Raw genomic sequence first — 24,593 nt, 5'->3', positions numbered from 1 at the left:
CTTTGAATTAGCATCCCAATATTAAGCAGATTAAAGCGCAATGAAATAGTGCATTTGTTAGAGACCATTTTCAGCAGCGGATTAACCCACATTTGGTGCTCTATTGAGTACTTATGGAAGCAGGAAGGTGTGTTTTAGTTTAAATAAACTACAGAGTGTGTGTGTGTGTGTGTGTGTGCGCGTTTTAAAGAGCAACATTGATATTGACAATAAAAAAATATATATTTATAGATATAATAATAATATATATAATAATTATATTTATAAATAGTGTATAATATATCATATAAAATATATAATATCACTAATTTTATCCTTCAAGTGTATAAATATGTAAACACTTGGTAGTCCCATGCCTGTCTTTCTCCTGGTTGTCAGTGGATTGTAAGTGACTCAGTAAAGACAGATATGGCTGTTGAGACTCACTGAGAAGAGCATGTTCTTCTTGTCCTGGTTGACGGCTCTGGGATCCGGTACAGGGTCTGTGTGTTTGAGCACCGACACAGACTCCCCCGTCAGAATGGACTGGTCCACCCTCAGAGTGGTGGAACAGATGGAAGTTAGCCTGATGTCAGCTGGGACCTTATCACCAACTGTAGGGTGTTGGGAACAGAAAAACTCATTTTAATTCCACTTTTTTATAAAGTTTATGTAAGGAAAAATGTAGTCTTTATATTCAATTCAATTCAATCAAGGAACTTTGCTTCCCTGAAAAAAGTAGTGGGCGAGAAGTGAGCCTCTAACAATCCTATTGGTAGCATGAGTTATGACTCTACTTCGCTCTTGATGTATGCCCCTAAACATTGTAAACATGAGTTCATGTCTCAATCTCTAGTGAACGCAATTACGGCGACACTGCTGACACACACTGCTTTTACTTTGAAGGCGTGCGCTTCCGTAGCCTCACCGACTGACGTAAAAGCACGTATTGTTCTGTAGCTTCTGTTCTCAACGAGCAGCGGTGCTTCCGCAAGCCGCTTCACCTAAAAAAAAAAGCGCCCACAAGCGGTCAGTATACCTGCAGGCTCCGCGTCCAGATTGAAAGTTAATTCGCAAAACTTCTGACCCCACGGTCTGATCCACTATGCAGAGCACTTTGAATCAGTATCACTTCTGGATCTTCTCTCAGAGAAGATAACTTTCCTCACATCAGAAGATGTTCAGTGCACTTGTTCAAGCCAACACAGACTGGACTTTTCTCAATGAGGATGAAAAACTGAACTGAACTGGAAAACATGGAAAGCACTTATTGCTTTTGTGTAAAGTGAATCAATTGCTGGTCTTCAACATAAATCTTTAAGGTAAGCAACAGACTGAACATGGACCAAAGAAGGAGTGGCTTGTCCCTCACAGGTACCCTTACTACTGAACAGTACCTGTTTAGAAAAAAAATAATGAAACATATTTATAAACTATATATATGTATGCATGTTAACTTGCTGTTGCTCCAGAGTGCCTGTTATATTGTACTGATAACATTACTTTAAAAAAAGCATGTTATATAGTAGTCTTTACTTTATTATTGAATTTGGCGCATGATGCAATTAATCGCAGAAAAATCCTGCGATTAATCAGTTAATCTTTTTCAACTTTGCCCAGCCCTATCAAAAAACCAAGAACGCTTTGCGCTGGTTATGGGATACTTTACTAAAAAAATATTTTATAGAGGGTACATCACTGAAAAAAGTGTTAAAAATATTGTCATCAAATATCGTCAAAATGAAGGCACGCCTAGATGTTTTGAGCTGGACTGTTATTAGCTGTTCTAACAATTTATTCTATAATAATAGGATCTTCACTACGATAGGTCAAAACTTGACATATGTGTAACAGAAGTGAAATAAAAAAAAGTTCACTTGTTTCCAAAGAGATTTTAAGTGGATATCACATGATAAGTGAAAAATATTAAGGTGTGATTGCAGGGATCTGTACTACCAGTAAACAAAAATGTTTACCAGTCTGTAGAATATGATGTGTGGGCCACGACATTAAATGTAGCGGTATTTAACATTGAAAGCATTGATGTAGCAGCAAATATCTATCCGCTGTGTAAAGATATAGAGGATTTAAGTCTACCTCCTTCTGTGTGCATTGTTGTCAGCAGTGCTTCTCTTTGCTTTGCTTCAGTCGGCTGTATATGCTTTTACTGGATACCGGGTTATATCCAATAACGGCATCCTGACTGACAGTATTGGGGTGGAAGGGTAGTCCCCTGCGGTTCCCTCTCAGGTCAAAACTGTTGCTTTCTCTTTCAGTCGGACAGGTGGACACAGACACCACATTTAGGAGTAGACTCAAGACTTTCCTCTTTGAACTATTGAACGCTTATAGTTATGCTGGGTTTAGGTTGTTTTTTTTTCCAGCCCCTAGATATGCTGCTATAGGCTTAAAATGTTGGGGGGCATCTTAGGATACACTGAGCTGATATCTACTTTTATATCTACTGAGATTTACTTTTGAATTAATTAATGTCCCTTCAATTCACATAACTCTACTTCTTCCGCAGAGTCTTTGTGCTTTCTCTCAGGTTTACATGGATCGTGTTTTTATTCAGACCCTGTTCTTGCCTCCTGCTGTGGCCCTGCTGATACCCACTGCTACTATTATTATTAGTCACATGACTTTTATTACAGATACAATTACATATTTTTCTATAATTGGAGTCTCATCAATCATTTCAGATGTCCTTCATGTTCAAGCTATATAGTTTAGTGGATTTGGAGCTTGTCATGGTTTAACATTGTGTACCGTAATAGTGATACTATTGGTTGGTAGATACATGTTTCTAAAACTTTATGTTTCGATGTAAATACCACTAAAAATAACATTAGCAGAGTATCTGTGACTCAAGTGGAAGTTAATGAACAGTTGACCTGTACAGCTAACAGGTCTCATATAAAGACAGTGTCATTTGGTATACAGACGGTAGTACTTGTGTCAATCTCAGCTAGCAGTCAGGGGGATGAAATCTCAGAGTTAGTCTACATCAAGCTGGTTCAAATTAAAACATCACACTAATTCATATTTTTCACACGAAAAACAGAGCTTTTTGTAAATTGAGTAGAGAAATCTTAAAATGCCAACAATGAGCACAACAGCACTGTATTTTGGCTGCTATTTTAGTTTTACTCTTGAGATACTCCTTAATAGTTTTAGTCATATATTAGTGATTTTTAGAGCTTTTGTTTTCATTGTTTAAGCCTAGTTTAGATCAACAATAACTCAAAAACTACATCAACTACAGTCATTACTTTTGTAAAAAGATTTTTCCTCTAAATTTGTCAGCTACTTTTTCATTCAGTCATTATTGTTTCATTAGTCATCATTAGTGTAGCCAAGCTAATCATTTTGGTCAAACTGGTAAAAGAGAGAATCAGAATCCGCTTTAATGACCGCAAACATTTTCACATACATGGAATGTGACGCCGGTTTCTCGTCTTTGTACTTTTTTTTTTTTTCAAGCAAAAGATGGACAGTAAACAGTGGTCCAGGAAAGTGCAAATACTGCAGGGGGAAGTGTCTGGTTAATTATTCAATTGTTCATCAGAGTGACAGCCAGTGGGAAGAATCTGTTCTTGTGTCTGGTCATTTTGGCGTACAGTGCCCTGTAGCGCCTACCAAAGGGGAGGAGTTGGAACAGCTTGTGTCCAAGGTGTGAGGGGTCTGCAGTAATCTTTCCAGCTCGCTTCCTGACTCTGGAGGTATACAAGTCCAGGATGGAGGGCAGGCTGGAACCAATAGTTCTCTCTGCAGACCTGATGATCCGTTGCAGTCTGGCTTGGTCTTATTTGGTGGCCGATCCAAACCACACAGTGATGGAAGAACAGAGGACAGACTGGCTGATAGCAGTGTGGAACAGTATCAGCAGCTCCTGAGGCACGTTGTATTTCCTGAGCTTGCCCAAGAAGTTTAACAGTCAGGTTCCCAGAGGTGCAGTCGTTGGTGTAGAGTGAGAAGATCAGTGGGAAGAGCACACATCCTTGGGGTGCGCCAGTGCTTATAGTCCAGGTGCTGGATGTGATTTTTCCTAGCTTCATCTGCTGCTTCCTGTCTGTCAGGAAGTTTGTTACCCACTGACAGGTGGGGGCTGGTAAGGGGATGATAGTGTTAAATGCAGAGCTGAAGTCCACAAAAAGAACTCTTGCATATGTACCTGGGGAGTCAAGGTGTTGCAGCATATGGTGCAGTCCCATATGTATTGCATCGTCCACCAACCTGTTTGCTCAGTAGGCAAACTGCAGAGGATCTAGCAGGGGCCCTGTGATGTTCTTCAGATGGGTCAGTCTCTCAAAGGATTTCATGACCACAGACATCAGTGCGACAGGTCTGTAGTCACTTAATCCTGTGATGGATTCCTTGGGGACCGGGATGAACATAGAGTGCTTGAAGCAAGAGGGGACTTCACACAGCTCCAGTGATTGGAATTTACCGCCATCTGTCTGTCCTTATACTCTATCAGACGGCTTATAGAAATGCTCATATTTGCAGACCTCTTCAGCCAAACGTTCGTCGGTATTATGCTATAAAACCGGAAATGCAAGACTCAGAAAGGATGTGGTTAGCGGACCAATCACAGTCTTGCGGGCTGCCAACGGCTTGCGTCGCTTTGTCGGATAGTCAGACATTTTGGGTGACGCACGCAAGTACGCAAGATGGCTGATGGGAATACGCAAGGGCCCTTACGTGCTTGCGTCTCTGCGTAAAACCAGAGTATAAATGACCCTTTAGCTACTCTGATCTCCCTCGTCAGTATGGTTGTACAGAATCCTGTCTCCACCACTGTAAATTGCGATATACTCTTGCAACTACAACTGCGGCTGGCCACGCAGTTGCATTGACGGACTCGTTTTGGTTTATGGTTCCCGTGCCTTTTCAATATGCCACGACAGTAGGTGGCGCAACGACCGTTTAAAGTCGACCTGCACACAGACGTTCACCGATATCTGCCTCCAGGAATTTACCACCATTTGCGCGTCCTTATACTTCGTCAAAGACGGGTTATATAAATGCCCATATCTGCGGACCTTTTCAGCCAAACGTTCTTCAACGGGATTCATTGTTCGTGTTTCTGCCATGGCTTTTAAAAATAGAGGTATTATGCTATGAAACCAGAAATGCAAGAATCAGAAAGGATGTGGTTAGCAGACCAATCACAGTCTTCCGGGCTGCGAATGGCTTGTGTAGCTTTGTCAGATAGTCAGACCTTTTGGGCGACGCACGAAAGATCGCTCACGTGACTACACAACGGGCCTTTGCGTCTCGACGTAAAACCTGAGTATAAAAGACCCATAAGCCTAGCAGTGAACCAGGGTTTATTGTTGTTGTGCTGAAGGTTTTAGGCTGCACACACGTCTTCACAAAAACTGATGTATGATTTCACAGTGTCGGTGAGCTCATCCAGGTCTGTAGCAGCTTAGCCTCAGTGGTTCATACCTTCACCACAGGTGTTGCAGATTTTAGTTTCGGCATGTAGGACTGGAAAAGATGAACCAGGCAATGATCAGAGAGTCCCAAAGCTGCACGAGTGACTGAGCGATATGCATCCTTTAGTGCAGCGTAGCAGTGGTCCAGTGTGTTGTTGTCCCTGGTGCTACATTTGATGTGCTGTCTGTATTTTGGCAGTTCTTTGCTGAGGTTTGCTCTGTTAAAGTCCCCAAGAACAATGAACAGGGAGTCTGGATGTTTGTGCTCCACTGTGGTGATCTGCTCAGTCAGGTGTTGGACTGCCTCACTCACACAGGCCTGAGGTGGGATGTAGACAGGATGAATTAGGAAAATTCCCGCGGTTAATAAAATGGTTTGTAGCCAAATAAAAGTGTTTGTAGTTGAAGGCTGCATGATTCCACTAACACTGTGACATCTGTGACATCACCAACCTTCATCAATATAAAAGCAGATTCCGCCTCCCCTTGTTTTCCTTGACAGAGCCGTTACGCGGTCCACTCGTGGAGTTGGAAGCCCAGCAGATGAAGTGCGCTGTCCTGGGTGTGCGCACCAAGCCAGGTTTCGGTGAAGCACAAGGCGGCAGATCTGCTAAAGTCTTTATTTGTTTTGTTCGGAAGTAGCAGTTCATCTATCTTGTTCGCCAGAGAGTGCACGCCAGATGAATTGATGGGAGCGCAGTTCGAAATCCACGCTGGCCCAGTTTAACAAGCGCTCCTGCGCGCTTCCCACGTTGGCGTCTCTGGTGAATTCTAGGAAGGGCCGCTGCTCCTTCAACCAAAATCTCTGAAAAGTATTCTGGTTCAATGAAAAACAGTGGAAAAGTTTGACCAGTGTATTGACAGAAGTTTAAGAGTTATTTCCTGCTGGAAGTGAATGGAGAAAGAGGGAGAGCTGAAAACGAGACAAATAAACAAAAAGAGAAAAAGTACGAGAGAAGGCAGTACCGAGGCTGCCATGTGCGGCGCCATCTGGATCACATGTTGTAATGATGATGGATATGGGTTCTTAAAATCAGCCCAAATTACTAACACAAACCATTAGCAGCTTCAGGACAAAAATATGCATCTCTACCCAGTACGTTATACTGGTCACTCCATTATGTTGGGCCAAAAAGATTGGAATAGAAATAGAACTGAGTCACATTAATGATTAGTGCTCTTGAGTTCCCATGCTCTGGAAGTCAAATACTTTTACTACAGACAGAAGGACACTGGATCACTCACACACTCTCTCTCTTACTCTCTCTGCGCAGCCTAAAATAGTGATGGGTATCTGGAGGATTCAACACTTCCGACTGGGTCAAGATAAAATTGTTCTGTTGCTACAGTTGACTGGGTTCATACAACCCTGGCGGACTGATGTTTTCCATCAATGCAACGACCTCGACGTGCCAATTTAAAGACATAACATTTCTCAAATGATTTGCTTCAGCTGTTAAATTTTTAAAAAGCCAGTGGACTCACTGGACAAGATCCTATCTGAACACCTCTGTCCAGTGGCTGTCTTTGATGACAGAAGATCGCTATCAATGTTTTTGAAGCAACACCTGAAAGATGCTCAGAGGTTCTTCAAGATTTTGATACTGTTGCTCTGATTATCAGCTCCATTCTCACTTGTCAAATTTGTGAAAAACCAGTGGCTATACAACCCTTACAATCTCCCAAAAAAGCCAGATGTCAGCTGATCAGCAGCGTAAGCGGTGACCGCTGATGAGTCTCACATATCTGATTTGACAAGAACGTGATCCTGGCTGGAACTAAATGCAGTTTCAGAAAATAGGTTTCAGGACAATACAATGAAATTTTAATGTACAAATTTACAATATTGTTGTCTATACTGTCAATTTTTGTTATTAGAAACAAATAATATCTGCAAATAATTGCAATCGTGCATCTCTATACTAAATACTAACGCTGGCAGTCACCAGCGCCTTAAAACTCTTCCTGAACTTTAAAATTAAAAAACATTTCAAGTGGATGAACTGTCACAAATGTAATATTGAAGCAAGATTTATTCCAGCCTCAATGAATCCATACAACAAAACCTTCTCAGATTGCTGAATTGAGATTAACTCCAATCAAATATTTTCCGTGACGGCTTTGTGTGCCTCTCACTGAGTTTCCATGACGACAACAGCCAAAAGAGAGGGCAGAGATTAAGACGTTTGCAAGGAATGACTAAACAAAGAGGCCGTCGTGTTATTGTAACCATGTATAAACAACTACGCAGTGTAAATGCATCGACTTTCCAGCTCATTGCAGCACTGCAGACACACTGTTAAACAGCACATAAAGTGTGTGGAAAAACATCTTAGGACTTGAGCTTTTCATTACCGATAGCTCCCGTTCATAGTCCTGTTTTTTCCCTTGTGACCACCTTATCTTATCTGTTTTTTCCCTTCTGACATCACCAGAGCCTTCTGGTGATGTTCAGATTAAGTTTTTTTCCCCAACGACCCAATCCAATCATTTCATAATCTGCCGATATCAAGACCTGATCTGATGTTCTGATCTGATATTTTTACTGGACAATACAGCTGCACATTACGCACTCCAATTAAAATGAAGGTAAGAGGGGAAGAGAATTGGTCCCTTCTGGTAACGTTATTTGTCTACTTACCAGCGACCTCCACAATGTCTCCAGGAACAATGTCTCGGGCTCGGACTCTTTGGACGCTCTTCTTGTCCTGCCGGTACACCTTACCCATCTCTGGCTCATACTCCTTGAGGGCCTCAATGGCATTCTCTGCATTACGCTCCTGTGGAACACGGCATCACAGGAAGATTCTCTGAGTTTCTGTCAATGGATGGATACATGCATGGTTGCCCTTATGGAAGGAGTGACAGTAAGCAACAGGAGAAGGTATTATAGAACGTATTATAGAACGTGAGACAGTTCTCTGTTAGACACATGTTTGACATATTTTGAGCAGTGATTTAAAAGTGGGGAATGGTTTATAAAAACACAGGTACATGGACCAGTTCTTTACATTTGACTCTTACCATCAATGTGCCATCATGACCAAACATTTAGTGAAATCTCAGAATATACACATGAAAAATTGAGAAAATGTAACAATGAGAATTACAAAGCATAAAGTATAGCATAAATGACACAAATGAATGATAAACATACATATAAAATTACATAGGCCCTTTGCGTCAACACGTTGGACAACGTGAGAGTCTTGAAGTGGGGTGCGAGCCCGAACGAGCAGAGATACGAGCATTTGCTTTCGCCACAAGCAAATTGTGCCGCGATCTGGCTATCGGGGAACATCCGGCGAAAGAGCAGACTCGCATCTACGGATGATTTAAAAGAAAAATGCAAATTGGCAACCTTCAGTGCCCACATTACCTTCGCATTGAGAACGTCATTTTTCATTTTTTTAACACCGTCTGCTTGTTGGCCGAAGCAAGCCGCGCGCTCAGTGTAGCAGTTGCCGTGGCCGCTGTGGCGAAAAGGCTGGAGATAATGCCGCCTCCCCCATGTTCGAAATTTCAAACGATTTGCCTCCACACAACCTTCATTTTGCTCTTCGTCGGTTGTAACCCATGCTTTGTATTTATTCATATTAGGGCCGCAACTAACGATTATTTTATTAATTGATTAATCGGATTAAAAAAAAAAAAATTTAAAGCAATAATTTGAAACCTTTTATTACAGAAACCGAACTGACAGTGCACATTCACAGTGCAAAAAATCTTAACAATAAAGAATGTATAAAAAATAAAGAAATACAAAATTTAGAAAACTTAACAGGATTTATCAGAACATGTTCTCTACACTCACAGACATGCACACTCAGAACTGAGAGAACAAGAGATGAGAAGTAACCACTCAATGTATCAACGGATAACTTACGGACTGCACTTTACCTAAACAAAGATAGTTAATTAGATATCGAACTACAAATCCCAGCAACACTTCCTCTGCATGAAGCCACATTCTATCGGACTGTTGAACGCAGGTCTACGTTCTGCATGTCAGATTAGATGTTTACGCGTTGCTTCTCTTGAAGCTCCGCGGTATTTTAAAACGAAACCCAACAGCTAACCCAACAGCGCAGCTCACACAAGGGGAATGAACGACTAGCTAGCGAGCTAACGACAACGGTTAGCCTAGCTGTTAAGTTATTCTACACGCAACGCGACTATGCAGTGACATACGAGAGGATACAGGGCTGCCGAACCTTCTGGACCTCCTGTCTGCGGCGCTCTGCTCCACTCAACTGTTTTGTTCAGACATCTCCGCGATTTATTGAGAGACGTAATAATCGCGCGACACAACGAATCGATAATAAAATTCGTTGCCAACTTTTTTAATAATCGGTTTTCATCAATTTTATCGATTCGTTGTTGCAGCCCTAATCCATATGTAGCCAAGCATTGTTGAAGCGACACTTCCCTGGCATAGTGAATTACACCGCTCACGAACCGAGCTGCTGTTGCAGAAAGTAGCTCAGGGAAGCGGACGGCATGTAACGTGTTTAGGTGTGTTCACTCGCAGCGAGTTTTCGCTGCGAGTGAACACATTTTCATGACTTTTCCATGACTTTTGGGATTTTATTTTTTCCGTGACTTTTCCAGGCCTGGAAAATAGCATTTGAAAATTCCATTAATTTTCCTGGTTTTTCATGACCGTACGAACCCTATAAGAGGTTCTTCTCAGGCATCTATTATTGATATAAACACAGTGGACAAAACAATAGGCAGGAAATGGTTGAAACGAGAGCTGGACATTAGAACAGCCATGAAGGGAGGATCGAGTGCAGAGCTGTTGTATTGAGGGCTCTACACACAACGAAACAAATTGGAGATGCTAAACACTCGCCTCAAAACTGTTTGTACCAGCAACTATTTAAGACAGTTGCAGCAAAAAAAGGTTTGAATAAATTTGTGCAGGCCAACTACCAAGATTCTTTTGACCCAGAGCAGCCACTGTCAGTCAGTCTGAGATAACCTTTGAATAGCTACTGTCAGGTATTTTATTGAGTGTCCTCTTAGGGAAACGCTCTGAGGGAGTTTGACATTAAATACGTTTAGTATATGTCTGTTTATCGTACGTGCTAAAGATTTGATTATATTTTCTAAACCATTCGTAATAGCATTTGGAAAGGTATTGTCAATTAAAAATTACACCACATTGTTTACCTGCCACACTCCCACAATTGCATTAGCGATGAGAATGAGGAGGATGACGAAGGGCTCAACAAAGGCTGTGATTGTCCCCTCCCCTTCTTCAAACCAAGCCAGGGTCTACAAGACAGAAGACAAGACCGACAGAAATGTGAGTTTGTGTTATTGAAACAAATTTTATTATAGCAGGGTTAAACGAACTGATCTGTTCACACAACGACACAGTCCATACCAACTAGTACAAATTATTACCAGTGCATGTATGTGAGTGTGTATGCGTTTGCTCGTAGTCATGCACACAGTTGCGTTGCCTTACAAAAGAGATGCACGCAGCCAGCAGCAGGATTCGAACCAAGAGATCCTCAAACTGTTCCAGGACCAGCTCCCAGAGGGACTTCCCTGCAAGAGGACACCAAGGAGCCCAATGAGCAGTGGAAGAAAGGTAGACACAACGACAAGGTTGAATCTAGATGAGCTACCGACGACCACGGGAGAAGCAAAAAGACACGAGAGGAACAGAATAGAACGCAATAAGACAGATAGCTCACCTTCTTCAGCTGGCAATTCTGTGAGTCAAGAAAGAGTTCAAAAGGTAGATAGAAAGGAGCGAGGGAGGATGGAGGAAAGAAAAAATAATTACATCATCAACACTGGTACTTTATTTAATAAATTACAGTGCTGAGTAGTGAAGTGATTTTGACAAAACCTTCTGTGCCTTACAAAACAAATGTTCTATGAATGTAACTACACATGTGACCACATTTAAAAAAGTATCTGCTGGTCTAAAATTGCTGGTCTATTTAAATTAATCCAATATGTTTTGACACTAATACGGTGTATGGCTGTAAGTGGCCATTTAAAATATATAATGTTAAATAGAAATCTGTAAATAAGTAAAGTTAAAAAATATTGTTTTCTGTTCAAAGCTTGAGGGCCCACTTAAAGATTACAATACAAATGCAATTATAACATGTAAATCTGTTTGATTTTTTTTTTTTTTAAATGGTAGAAATAGTAAAATATTGTTGTTTGTGCCAAGAGGTTAAGACAAAGATACTTTCACTGAATTTAGTTGACACTACTAGTTTACGTTAAAACACTACAAGTATTTAAATCAGTAGCATGGGACAAATCTTTAACCTGAATGTAGTCTAATGTTTTAGGAATATGTATTTCATTGAGATGATGGTTATAATTGTGTTAGTGGCAGTCACAGTAACACTTGTAGTGAGTTCATCATCATCATATTGAAAAGATGGATAAAATCCACTGAACAGTTTAACTCTCGTGAGACAACATGAATGGTGCATTCCTGGGGTGAATTCCTTTTGAAGAAAGTGTTTTATGGAAATAAACAAAATACCGTTGGGTCCCCATCTCTCCCTGGTCTTCTTCAGCTGCTCACAGCTCAGACCTGTGGACTCATTCACACTGAAGAAGCCCAGAACCTCCTCCACTGTCTTTGTATGAGCATTATCCATCACTATGGAGGCGGGAGGAGACAGAACACAAGGCAATATCAACATCAGCGATAAGCTTCTTCAATGTAGTATTGTTTTTTCACAAATACACTACATGTATTATAATTATTTTTTTCTATTAGATTATTTTCTCATCAGCTCCTGTCTTCCTTTGACTGCAGCCTTCACAGCCTTGAGCCTGCAAAGCAGTTTAAGAAGGCTTTTGCAGATTAAACTACGCAGGGATTGGATGTTGTGGTTGATTGTCAACAACCAATCAGATCTTTACTTTGACAAGAAGGGCATGTTCTTTCACGTACTAGGCCTGCGATATGGCGTAGGCGTATATGATTGTTCAGTGGCCCAGCGTGACCATAAACATGAGCTGTGATTGGTCAGTGGGGCACTGTGACTTCTGTCTACCAGAAAACGAGCTGGCTGAACTCAGTAAGAAGGAAGGTGTGCATTGTTCAAACATATGTTAGAGAAGCAATTCCATTTTTATAGTTTTGCTTGGTGTATTTTTTTAATACTATATGGCTGAAGGAAAAGTAGACTCGGTGGCAGATTTTACTGGCCTTTCTATTTTTTTTCACATGTGCAGTCGTTTTTAATCATACACAGCACTGTTGTTGCTGCTGGTCAGACTGGGGCAGAGCCCCTGCTCTCCACAATGCAGCAGCTGCTGGAGATGTGTGTGTCGGTGTGGGTGTAGGTGGGGGCGTGTGCGTGTGTTCGTGTGTACAGGGTTTTAATGTTATTGGATTGTTTGGTTATTACTAGTAATTTGATTACTTTCCAAAACCAAAATCTTCTTTTACAGGAAAGTGCTTATGAACAGGTTTCTGGGTTTTATCATCCCTATCTGGCCATTTGATATAGTTGTAAACTTTATTTCATCCTTTGGCTTTTTTTTTTTTTTTGTTATGATGTCTCTGTTGTTTGTGTTTTATTCCATTGTTATTGTATTGCTTTTTCCATTTTTTAATCTGCTGTTTTTTCTTCCTTGTCTCAAAAGCACTTTGTAACCCTGGTAAGAAAAGTGTTATATAAATTGCGTTCATTATTCTCATCATTATACAAAATATATTTTAGAAAATCCTGTGATTTCCTCAGACTGATGTTGTTATTCGTCCCATTTTTCTTATCCGATATAGAGCACTCGGACTGGACCTAATCTGGTCTCAAAAAGCAGAGCTTTAAAAAGGTACCCTGCAAATACTGTACTGTATAGCCAAGCAACGACAAAAAGTGGAACCCGCAGAGACAAACAGGCCCAAGAGACATGAATCATTATCCAACTGGTCGGAGCCGGCTCTGAAAAAACATCACCTCCCTGTGCCACACTAAATGGCACAATATTTATGTGGTTTAAGGATGTACTTCTCTGAAAGGCTACTTGGTCTTAGACGTACGATGTTGTTCCAGACTACATTTGACACATAACAAGTACCAGTTTGACTAAAGGACTTTTACAAATCCACAGTAAATAGTTGACATCTAACGTAACCAGTGGACCAGTTTTCACCCATTTAGAGATGATCAAAGGATGAAAAAAAAACAAGTATCCTCATGATCTCCATCATGAGGATACTTGTATCCTCATGAGCTGTCCGCTACCTTGGAAGCGGACAGCTCGGGTTAATTCAACAACTTTGAAAATAATTTAACATCCCCAGTTTCCTGCATTGTAGTAGATAGTCTATACCCACTTCATCTCAAGGCTCTCCTCCACATGATTTGTCAGGGGCCTAAATGAGGTTGCACGACGTGGAGATTATTAACTCCAGAGGATCTCCTCAATGCCACTTATCGACAATATATGTGCATCCGCAAAGAACAGTATCGAGCACCGACCCTGCATTCCGCACAGGTTGCGTACGTCATGCTAATAGATGGGTATCAACGACACGAGAATAAGGACGGCACTTTCGGTCATTTGCTGAACGTAACTCGTTAAGGGTTACCGGTACACACTTTTTTTCGGGCTGTTATGACGGAAAGCCTCGCCTGAATTCTGGGTAACATGGATGACATAACAGTCAAATGTGCAAAGGCTCAACAGCTATTTGAAATGGCTGCACAACAAGCTGGTTGTACACTTCTACCTTAAACGTATGCAAAATGACAGGTGAAAAAAAACACATAACCGGGCTGAAGCCCTCAAGCTACGAGCTAATGGATAGCTTGTGAGCTAACTGTGGCTGACTAGAGATAACTAGCTAGCTCGGCAGCTAGCGCTCCGTTCTAACGGTAATCTTCCTGAGATGAACAGGTTGCTTACCAGAGTGTCACGTCTGTCCACTGGCACTACGCTTCTAGTAGGACACGGTATAGCACAGCACCATGCGTTTTGGACTCAACTCCCCACGGTGACGAAAAAAACAGCAAATACCCTCACCCGAAAAAAAATGTTTTACAACAGGCTATCTAGCTTAGTTGTGACAGCCGCTCATATTTCGATTGAAACAATAACGTTATCAAACGTTAATTCCCGAGCGGTAAAATATTGTTTGTTAAAAAACATTAAGGCTTAATTAAGGCAAATTATTCTCCAAACGTGGTTCAAGACTATTTTCAACAGACAGTGTCGTATTATTACTCTTTATCCTGGCTGCAGGAGTGTCTGTGGGTCACTAATACTCAGCCAACAGGCAACAGCAGTCAATATAAAAGCTACCCAATCACAGAATACAACTTCCGGCCGAACCTCCAAAGTAAACGTTTCTGATTAGGAAATACTACTTGCCGTGATGTAGTTTATCACGGCATTTCAGGCCAATGCTTGTTTCAGAGTATTCTCGACCAAAGGATGACTGACAGCTGTCATTTAATTCTATATAGAATATTTATTCTAACGCCAAAAGGTTTTGGACTTTTATTTTAAATAAAATTGTTTGACTTCTAATTCTTTTACAGGTAATTATTTCTACCTTGACGCTGCTGCCCCGTAATGACCGTGATTAACGGCATTTGCCAGTGCAGAAAACCAACAGCAGTTACGCATAAACCAATGAGATACCCGGGATCCAGACTGACGCAAACCTTGAGAACTTCAGCGTGTAGGTCTCGATCAATCAGCGGGCGGTGCGTCTGCGGTCGCGCATATGGTTGACATGCGAACCAATCAGCTTTGCGTGTTTGGTGACACTGTAAAACACTCCACAACCTCTAAAACGTGTAGAACATTTGTACAAAACAGCGGCGGATTTCCCCCCAACATTTTTCAAAAACGAGTACATTTTAAAATTTGAGATTTATTCTATATTCACCAAAAGATAATGCCTCAATTGCATATTTAAACATTATTTCATAAAACGTGTAACACAATACAATATTGGCCTAATGCAAATAAATAACTGGTGAAGTTTCATGGTGATTATCTATGTATTGTTTAAATCTTATTCACATGTCTTCAACATGTATGTCATTTTACAAAATATTTATTTAATGGCCGTTTTCCTTATTTTTAGAAACATACATACAACTGGCTTTTACAGAGGGGTTAGTTCATATATTATTCATACAGTATATTAAATAAGATAATACCTAATTTGAATATTTAAACATATTTTCAGAAAACCTGTAATAAATAAAAAAGGAAGTTTCATGGAGTCTCACTTACATTTGAAGAGTACGTTCTCTGTTGTTCAACTGCATTCTTAATGGATAGACTCCAGGAAGAGATACCTTTATATTACATGAAGTTGGAGCATTGTATGTGTATTTACTAACATAGACTAACAGGCTTTTCATAAATGCTGAACTCTCCCTTTTGGTAGCAGTGTAGGACACATTCACTCACTCATTCTCTCCTCCTTGTGTGCCCTGGAGTTGAGAGAGACTCAGTTAAGCTAGGTCAGTTATAAAAAAAGACAAATGTATGTCAGTGTGTAGACCACATGGGCGATACCAGAGGGCGTGTGACACTTTGTTGTTATGATACATTGAAAGAGACATGAGTGACAATAAGGTAACCCCTCACTTATTTGTCACAAGATAACAGGACACTTTTTTTTCTTCGTACAATTTTTTTTTTTTAATAAAAGAAAAGTAAATTCATACATTGCATGGAGAAGACAACTTTGTAGAACTGCAAGAAAAGAAAATCCCAGACTGGATGTTTTGTCGTTGACCTGACCACTCTTCTGATGCTCATCTTGAGGTTTCACACCTTGAATACTTTACCCTGTTAAATCTTTTTTTTCCTGGGGCTTAAGGATAAAAAGTAGATCCTTCTGAGAGACGCCTTTGGGATTTCTGGTAAAACATGATTAACTTGGCTTTTGTTGGAATCTACTTTAAATTTCTCATCCTTAAGACATCTTTCTCACAAAGGATATTCACTCCACAGGCTGAAAGAGAAAGAACACAATCGTTATTCAATATTATGAATCTGGGTCTTGAAGAGTTAGGTCTGAATATTATTCCAATTGCCTAAATTAAATGCAGACTAAAATTAATCATAATTACGACTTAAAATAGATCTTTACGATTATAGAATAATTACAGAATAAGAATTCAAGCAAAGCCTTCTGCATTGACGGTGTTTGATACTCCGTGGTTTACAATTGCTACATTGTAGCTGAGAGAGAGGGGGATTTTTACTTCATCCAGCAGATGTAGTCAGAGTGGATTCACCATTTACTTATGAATGACGTAATTGATATGCAGTCACATTGATAATACATATTTCACACAAAATGTTATACATGATAATAACACATTATGATTTATTACACGGCAAGTAACTAATAAATCTGAATTAAAGGGCCGGTCCATCTGTGCTCTTTTCAAAAGGAAATGGCCACTCAGCCGTGAGCAAAAAGCAGTGACATAGGTGACAACAGTAAGCTAATCAATATGGGTTAGTTGATTCAGTATGTATGTATGTATGTATGTATGTATGTATGTATGTATATATATATATATATATATATATATATATATATATATATATATATATATATATATATATATATATATACACACACACACACACACCACCCATGGGCGTGTGTGTGTGTGTGTGTGTGTGTGTGTGTGTGTATGCGTGCGTGCGTGCGTGCGTGTTACCTCAGGTTGTATTCAAGATCAGTGTGTGTTTGCAGCAGGTCTTTGATCTCCTCAGGTGGACTCAGACCATGAAGCTTTGCTCTTTCCCATCTCTGCTGCCTGCTGATACCTGGGGAGACAGACAGAGACACAGAGACAGATGATACCATGTGGTTAAAAGCTGCTTTTGCACTTCTATATCTTTACTGTTCCCAATAATACTAGAAACAGCAGCAGAACAGCTTTCTGCATTGAGATGGCAGTAAAGGAAAGACTATAGGAAAATGCAGACATCAGGTCCGTGACCGCTGTGCAGTCTAAACCGGAGCAGTAAGACAGACGCAAAGAGCACATTCATTACCTCATTCTGTGCACTTTACCTTTACTCTTATTATTATTATTATCATTATTGATCGTTACCCCTTTATTTTTTTATTTTACGTGCATTGCTACTTATTTACAGCACATTTACTGCATCTTTACTTACTTGTTTTTTATCCAAATTTTATACTTTCACTTGTACAGTTAAATGTTCCTTGTTGTTGTTGTTGTGTTTCATGATGCACCTTCCGCCAGGACAAATTCCTCGTTTGTAATAACTTACGTGGCAATAAAACGTTTCTGATTCTGTGTATGTGTATATATATATATGTGTGTATATATATATATATATATATATATATATATATATATATATATATATATATATATATATATATATATATATATATATATATGTGTATATATATGTGTATATGTGTATATATATATATGTGTATATATATATATGTGTATATATATATATGTGTATATATATATATATATATATATGTGTATATATATATATATATATATATATATATATATATATATATATATATATATATATATATATATATATATATATATATATATATATACACACACACACACACACACACACACACACACACACATATATCGCATGGGGGTCGGGAACAGTGCCCATGGACTGGCAGACCGGGTTGGTGGTTCCCATCTTCAAGAAGGGGGACCGGAGAGTGTGCTCGAACTATCGTGGTATCACACTGCCCAGCCTCCCGGGAAAAGCTTATGCCAGGGTGCTGGAAAGGAGACTCCGACCGCTTGTCGAACCTCGGATTCAAGAGGAGCAGTGCGGATTCCGTCCCGGTCGTGGAACAGTGGACCAGCTCTTTACCCTTGCGGGACTACTGGAGGGGTCTTGGGAGTTTGCCCAACCAGTCTACATGTGCTTTGTGGACTTGGAGAAGGCTTTCGACCGAGTCCCTCGGTGGTTTTGTGGGGGGTGCTGCGGGAGTATGGGGTGCCGGATCCGTTGGCATGGGCTATCCGATCTCTGTGCGCCTACAGTAGGAGTTGTGTCCGTATCCTCAGTATTAAGTCAGACACGTTCTCAGTGGGTGTTGGCCTCCACCAGGGCTGCCCTTTATCACCGGTCTTGTTTGTGACTTTCATGGACAGGATTTCTAGGCGCAGCCGGGGGGCGGAGGAAATCCGGTTTGGGGGCCTCGGGATCGCCTCTCTGCTGTTTGCAGATGATGTGGTCCTGTTTGCTTCCTCGGACCGTGACCTCCAGCAGTCGCTGGGGCGTTTTGCAGCCGAGTGTGAAGCGGCGGGAGATTGACAGGCGGATCGGTGCGGCTGCAGCAGTAAAACAGGCGCTGTACCGGTCCGTCTTGGTGAAGAGGGAGCTGAGTCGGTCTACGTTCCAACCCTCACCTATGGTCACAAACTCTGGGTCGTGACCGAAAGAACGAGGTCGCGGATACAAGCGGCCGAAATGAGCTTCCTCCGTAGGGTGGCCGAGCTCAGCCTTAGAGATAGGGTAAGGAGCTCGGACATCAGGATGGAGCTTGGAGTCGAGCCGCTACTCCTTCGTATCGAAAGGAGTCAGCTGAGGTGGTTCGGGCATCTAATCCGGATGTCTCCTGGACGCCTCCCATTAGAGGTTTTCTTGGCACGTCCAACTGGGAAGAGGCCCCGGGGAAGACCCAGGACACGCTAGAGGGATTATATCTCCCGGCTGGCCTGGGAACGTCTCGGGGTCCCCCAGAATGAGCTGGAAAATGTTGCGGGTGAGAGGGAAGCCTGGGTCGGTCTGCTGGGTGTGCTGCCACCGCGACCCGACCCCGAATAGGCGGCGGAAAATGGATGGATGGATGGATGGATGGATGGATGGATGGATGGATGGATGGATGGATGGATGGATGGATGGATAGATAGAGATAATATTATGAACCCTGACAAGAGGTCGTTTGATGTGCCAATGTTTGTGGGACTTCCACAACAAGTATAAAGCAGAACAAATGGTTATTTCAAATGGTGCATGGCGGAAATGATAAGTGTTTTTATGGAGTTAAGTCACAGAGATAAGCCCTTTCAGGCGCCAATAAGCGAATGAGGCAAATTAACCACGTAAAGTTGAGCATGGTTTGAACATAGCATTAGAGATAGGGTATGGAGATAGCGCAGTCTTTAGAAGGGAAAATTGGATTTGAGCCACTACTTCCGTGTCAAAAAGAGTCAGCTGAGGTGGTGCGGGCATCTAATTTAGATGCCACTTGGACGCCTCACGTTTGAGGTTTTCCGGCCCGTCCAACTGGTCAGAGGCCCTGAGGAAGACCCAGGACATGCTGGAGGGGTTATATCTCCCAGCTGTCCTGGGAATGCGTCGGGATGCCACAGAATGAGCTGGGAAATGTTGCGGGTAAGCTTGCTGGGCTTGCTTCTACTGTGACCCTACCCCAGACTAAGCGGATGAAAATGTATGGATAATTATATTTAATATTCAAACCACTCCGTCCAAAGCCAGGTATTTTACAGTGCATACATGTGTTGGGATGTTACCGACCTGTACACGGCCCAAATTTCCAGTTTAGATCAAACTGCCTGAGTCTCTCCAGCTCCTCCTCGTGGACCGTTTCACTTTCAGGCTCTGCTCCAATGAAAAGATCCAGAGACAATTTCAGTCCATGCTACCGTATCACAAAACTGCTCTAACATTGGTTATAGCCTACTGAAATTTAAATTACATATCTCATTATCTATTTCATGTTCAAAACCTTTATTCTTTTTATTTAAAAAAGCTACCAAAACACCAATGTACAACAACCTATATATATATACACACGGACGGACGGACGGACGGACGGACGGACGGACGGACGGACGGACGGACGGACGGACGGACGGACGGACGGACGGACGGACGGACGGACGGACGGACGGACGGACGGACGGACGGACGGACAGACAGACAGACAGACAGACAGACAGACAGACAGACAGACAGACAGACAGACAGACAGACAGACAGACAGACAGACATTGCGGCCAAGCAGTGGAATTGCAAGTACAATCTGTCATGTAATGCCACAGAGTCCAAAAAGATCTTTCCCCATAGACGTACATTACAATTTCATGTTCTGTGACATTATGATTTCTACAGGGGACATATACAGAAGTCATTTGTCAGTTGGAAAAGACATTTCAAAAAGCGACCTTGAAATGAGGGCAACACATATCAAAATATGAAGAGTTATGAAGATATTTTCTTTGCCTTTTTTAAGATCTATAGATGGTGATTGAGATCTGGGTTTCATTCAGGGTACATTAGCTACAAAACAGAAAATATCTCCCTACAAATACCGTGCTGATGTTCACCTTTCTGTGGCGATGGAGGAGGAGGAGGCCTCTTCTCTCGTGTCACCCCATTTCTTGCTTTCTTCACCACTTTGAAGGAATCAGTTATCAGTCCACGCTTGGTTGTCATGGTGACTGATCTAGAACACACATGGACATATACCTTACTCTTCCACTTTGCTGACTATAGTCTGGTGCATTTTTCTTAAAAATTTGCAAGAGGAGTCCAGTAACAGACAAGTTGGAGTAGAGCAAGCCCTTGTGAGTGAGTCATATTTCCAGCTCTGATATGGGAAGGACTTACTTTTAATTAAAAATTATGTAATTTGCTCTATATATCTATATAAATGGCAAATCCATATCTGTCATCTTTTTCATTTTTGAGGTAAAATAGTCCGTAGCAATCTAAAATACTAAATGTATATAATATTCTACACAAACTATAAATATGTTTTTTAAAAATTCAATCAAACTAAAAATGTCTTTATTTTGTTGATGTTTTTGTCATATAGAAGTACGCAATAATGATTTAGTATAATGATGTTGTCATGTCTCTGTGTGATGTAACAAGACAATAAGATATATTTACAGTGGGTGGTTTGGAGCCAGAAACTGACAAGTGGCGCATGTCTGCAAGCAGAGCAAGCTGAAGAAAGTAACTAGAATCAAAGGATATACTATGCGTAGCAGAGCGAGCTGATGAAAGTAACTAGAATCAAAGGCTATACTATGCGTAGCAGAGCGAGCTGAAGAAAGTAACTAGAATCATCATAACAGCATTCACCGGGGCCGACTCCACAGACGCTGCAGACTTCATTCAAATGAGAAGAGGACTAATAGTAGATTTGCATACATCTGCCAGTTTCAGAGGGACTTGCAGACCAAAGTATTTGAATTGCGTTTGGACTACTTTGAGTTACGTTTGTATCCCAAAGGGGCCCTGAAGGTCAGATAAGAACACCAGTAGATCACAGAATGCAAGCACACTTTTTGTTCCAGACCACTACAGGTTTTTATCTTGCTCGTGCTTTTTACCTACATTTATTGAGCAGTCTTTACTCCCCTTAAAAGTCCAGTGCGTAGCATTTCAGGGGATTGATTAGCAGAGATGGAATATAGTATTCATACTATTTTATCATTAGCGCAACCTCTGAAACGCAGATCTTTGTAGGAGCTCGAGGGAGAGCCTTTATCATTGTACGTCTCCTGAAGGCCACCGTAGCTCTCTCTATATGCATGTGAAAGGGCGGCAAAGATACCTAATAACTAAGATGTGTTGCTGAGACAGACAAGGGTTTTGAACGGAGTTTCTTTTCTCTTGATTTGGCTGTCTGCCACGTCAGAATGTTCCGAGGATATGTGGCCAGTGAAAAATTGGTTTACTTTGGTGACTATGGAGCGGAAAAAAAAAATCGATCATAATCTGTGTTAATGTGTACTTCTTCCAGTTGGATTTAATGCTCTGAGGACTCACAACCTGTATCAAGGGGCGAGGCAGTGGCCAAACCAACAGAACATAGATACAGGAAACGGTCTCCTTATGTTTAAAGACATATTGTGTGGTTATTAATAATAAAGTGTATTTAAATAACACATCAAAACAAGCAACAACACAAAAACTCACATATAAAGAATAAAGGATGCAGCTACAAACATTTCTAAATACATATAACTATATTTACAAACGCATATGAATGAATCCGAACGAGGTCTGTAAACTACAAGTAGCCTACAGATCGTATCTAACAGGAAGTAACTGTTTCTGTAACTTCCTGTGTATTATTCAGGCAGCTGAAAATTATCTGATTTAACAGCAGTTTTTTGTCAACACCCACTGATGCTCCCACAGCTCTCGTCTACTTTCCAGGCGAGGTGCAGTTCATTACGAACCAGCCTATTAACCTCTTTAGTTGAACATGTCCGGGCAAAGTCTATACTATGCGTAAATAATTTTGAATTGAATTGAAAATACGGTTTTAACTTTCAAAATAAAAACCTCACACCTAAATAATTAATAGTATTATTTCAATGAGAACGTGCACAAGTGCCTTGTGACCCCTTTTCGGTCTCCCCCTTCCACACAACCACAACGTAACGTATGGGACGCGCAGCGTTAACAACGCATTGACCAGTTAATACAACGTTACATCCACTAGAAACAGAAGAGCCTAACGACGGGTGATGGACATTGAACGCTACAGAGAACAACCAGACGCTTCATTGGAGCCTCTTAAGTGCCGTCTATAAATATAGCATAAGCTGTAACGTAGTAATAAGTACACGGGTTTCCTCTCTCAGTCCACTAAACTCACCTCATTGTTGAAATAACCCTAGCTCCTACAGATAGCTCTCCCTGCCCAAGTGTTCTCTTCTTTCAGGCTGCAGCCAAAACGGATGACGTGTTCTTCTTCTGTCTCTACGGTAGACTCAAGACCGGTGGGCCTCTTTGCTGCCGCCTGGCGTTTCCTCTCCTTGAGTCACAGGTCGGCAGTGAGCCGCTAAAGAGGATTCAAACCAACCCTTTCATCAACTTTACGGGCTCGCGGCTTATTTCATTTGTGGTTATGGACCAGTGTTTCGTCTTTAGAAGTATGACCGAGCTTTGATCCAAATCGCATACTATTGAACTGTCCCACAATGGGACAGTTCCTGACACTTAGTCAGGTAAACAACGTGGTAAACAACGTTCCTGTTGGCTAAAGCCTTTGTAGCTTAGAGGATAGTCCATGTCGATGTGTCCTTGATCAAGACACTTAACCATAAATTGCTCCCCGTTGCTGTTCCTACGGTGTACATAAAAAATGTAAGTCGCTTTGGATAAAAGAGTCAGCTAAATCAAATGTAATGTTAAGACCGACTGATAGGCCTTTCTCGATAACAGCAAGTACGCTTGCAAGTACAGACTTTTGTACATGTTAGTTTAGACTTGGGAGTCCAAATGATAATACTCACACAATGTGATGATGTTTTATAATATAAAGGATCCCAGACCCTATCTCTTTAGTCCTTGGGTTAACATGCCCATGAAAATATGATCTGTTGTTAAATAAATGTGCTGTTCCAGAAACCTCATCACTGTATATTTAAGTTTCTTGCTGCCCCCTCAGTCCACTCGTCACTTCACTGTGGATAATTTCAAATGCTGATGAAATTATCAAATTATACGAGCAAACCAGGTGGACTAGAGTGTGCTGCTTTCTGGCTCGGTCCAGGGACCGGTTTATAGTCCCATAGACTTTCACTTCCCTCTTGCCCAGCAGCTGCGAAGCAAGAGATGGGGACTTCTTCATTTGATGCATGCAAATAGGAAAAAAAGAAACAATTCAAGAGTCTGCAGTCAATGACGGGTTTTAAATATGAATAAAATGTGTCTTTCAAACTGGGTGTAAAAGACGTGTTCAGGGCATGGAAGAGGTAGACTCAGAAGAATTTTCCAGCATTAATTTATTTCTGCAGAAGACATAAAACACAGACATTGCCTTCTGGTCTCTTTTGCTGAACATCAACTTCCTTCAACATTAAAACTTATGTGAATGAAAAAAAAAATGGACTACGGAAGCCTAGGAGGCACCTAAGCAGTGAAACAGAATGTTCACAGGAAACAGATTTAACTTTTCAAAATAAAATTCATACACACACACACACACACACAAACAAACTCAAAAGGATCGTTGAATAATAAACACAAATGAGATATAATACATTGAAAACAAGAAATGACAGAGTATTTCTAACCCTGTTACATGTATCACAACCAGACGTCCGTAAGCATACAGTAATCAATGAGCACTGCATGTGTACTGCATGATACACAACAGATGTAATCCTTACA

The 24,593-nt window shown here is 41.1% G+C and overlaps 2 protein-coding genes across 4 annotated transcripts in view; both read right to left on the bottom strand.

Annotated features, from left to right (window-relative positions):
• Window positions 1-15,757, bottom strand: part of si:dkey-28b4.8 (sarcoplasmic/endoplasmic reticulum calcium ATPase 2) — a 35,592-nt gene extending 19,835 nt beyond the window's left edge. Inside the window, exons 1-8 of one of the 2 annotated variants that reach the window (XM_068592031.1) lie at window positions 15,669-15,757; window positions 15,089-15,193; window positions 11,947-12,066; window positions 11,132-11,149; window positions 10,900-10,982; window positions 10,599-10,703; window positions 8,065-8,203; window positions 427-593 (exon numbers count right to left, since the gene is read on the bottom strand). In XM_068592031.1, the coding sequence (XP_068448132.1) occupies window positions 427-593; window positions 8,065-8,203; window positions 10,599-10,703; window positions 10,900-10,982; window positions 11,132-11,149; window positions 11,947-12,064 (630 nt within the window). In that variant the 5' untranslated portion in view covers window positions 12,065-12,066; window positions 15,089-15,193; window positions 15,669-15,757. Of the gene's footprint in view, window positions 1-426; window positions 594-8,064; window positions 8,204-10,598; window positions 10,704-10,899; window positions 10,983-11,131; window positions 11,150-11,946; window positions 12,067-14,327; window positions 14,695-15,088; window positions 15,194-15,668 lie in introns of those variants that run through there. The other variant, XM_068592030.1, reaches the window with a different exon arrangement.
• A 39-nt stretch (window positions 15,758-15,796) lies between these two features.
• On the bottom strand, window positions 15,797-23,188 carry pold4 (DNA polymerase delta 4, accessory subunit). Of its 2 annotated transcripts, none has more exons than XM_068592032.1 (5): window positions 23,074-23,188; window positions 20,768-20,901; window positions 19,971-20,054; window positions 17,120-17,228; window positions 15,797-16,398 (listed from the first exon to the last, which is right to left on the bottom strand). In XM_068592032.1, the coding sequence occupies exons 1-5, from the start codon at window positions 23,076-23,078 to the stop codon at window positions 16,374-16,376; spliced, it is 357 nt and encodes a 118-aa protein (XP_068448133.1). In that variant the 5' UTR covers window positions 23,079-23,188; the 3' UTR covers window positions 15,797-16,373. The 2 variants fall into 2 exon arrangements, with proteins under 2 accessions (XP_068448133.1, XP_068448134.1); XM_068592033.1 differs by having other exon boundaries at window positions 15,836-16,398; window positions 20,783-20,901.
• Between the last annotated feature and the right edge of the window lie 1,405 nt (window positions 23,189-24,593).

Source organism: Clinocottus analis, unplaced genomic scaffold, assembly GCF_023055335.1.
Source record: "Clinocottus analis isolate CAN_PGR_092001 unplaced genomic scaffold, fCliAna1.0.p SCAF_26, whole genome shotgun sequence".
Lineage (NCBI taxonomy): Eukaryota > Metazoa > Chordata > Actinopteri > Perciformes > Cottidae > Clinocottus > Clinocottus analis.
This window is presented reverse-complemented; position numbering and strand designations above follow the sequence as displayed.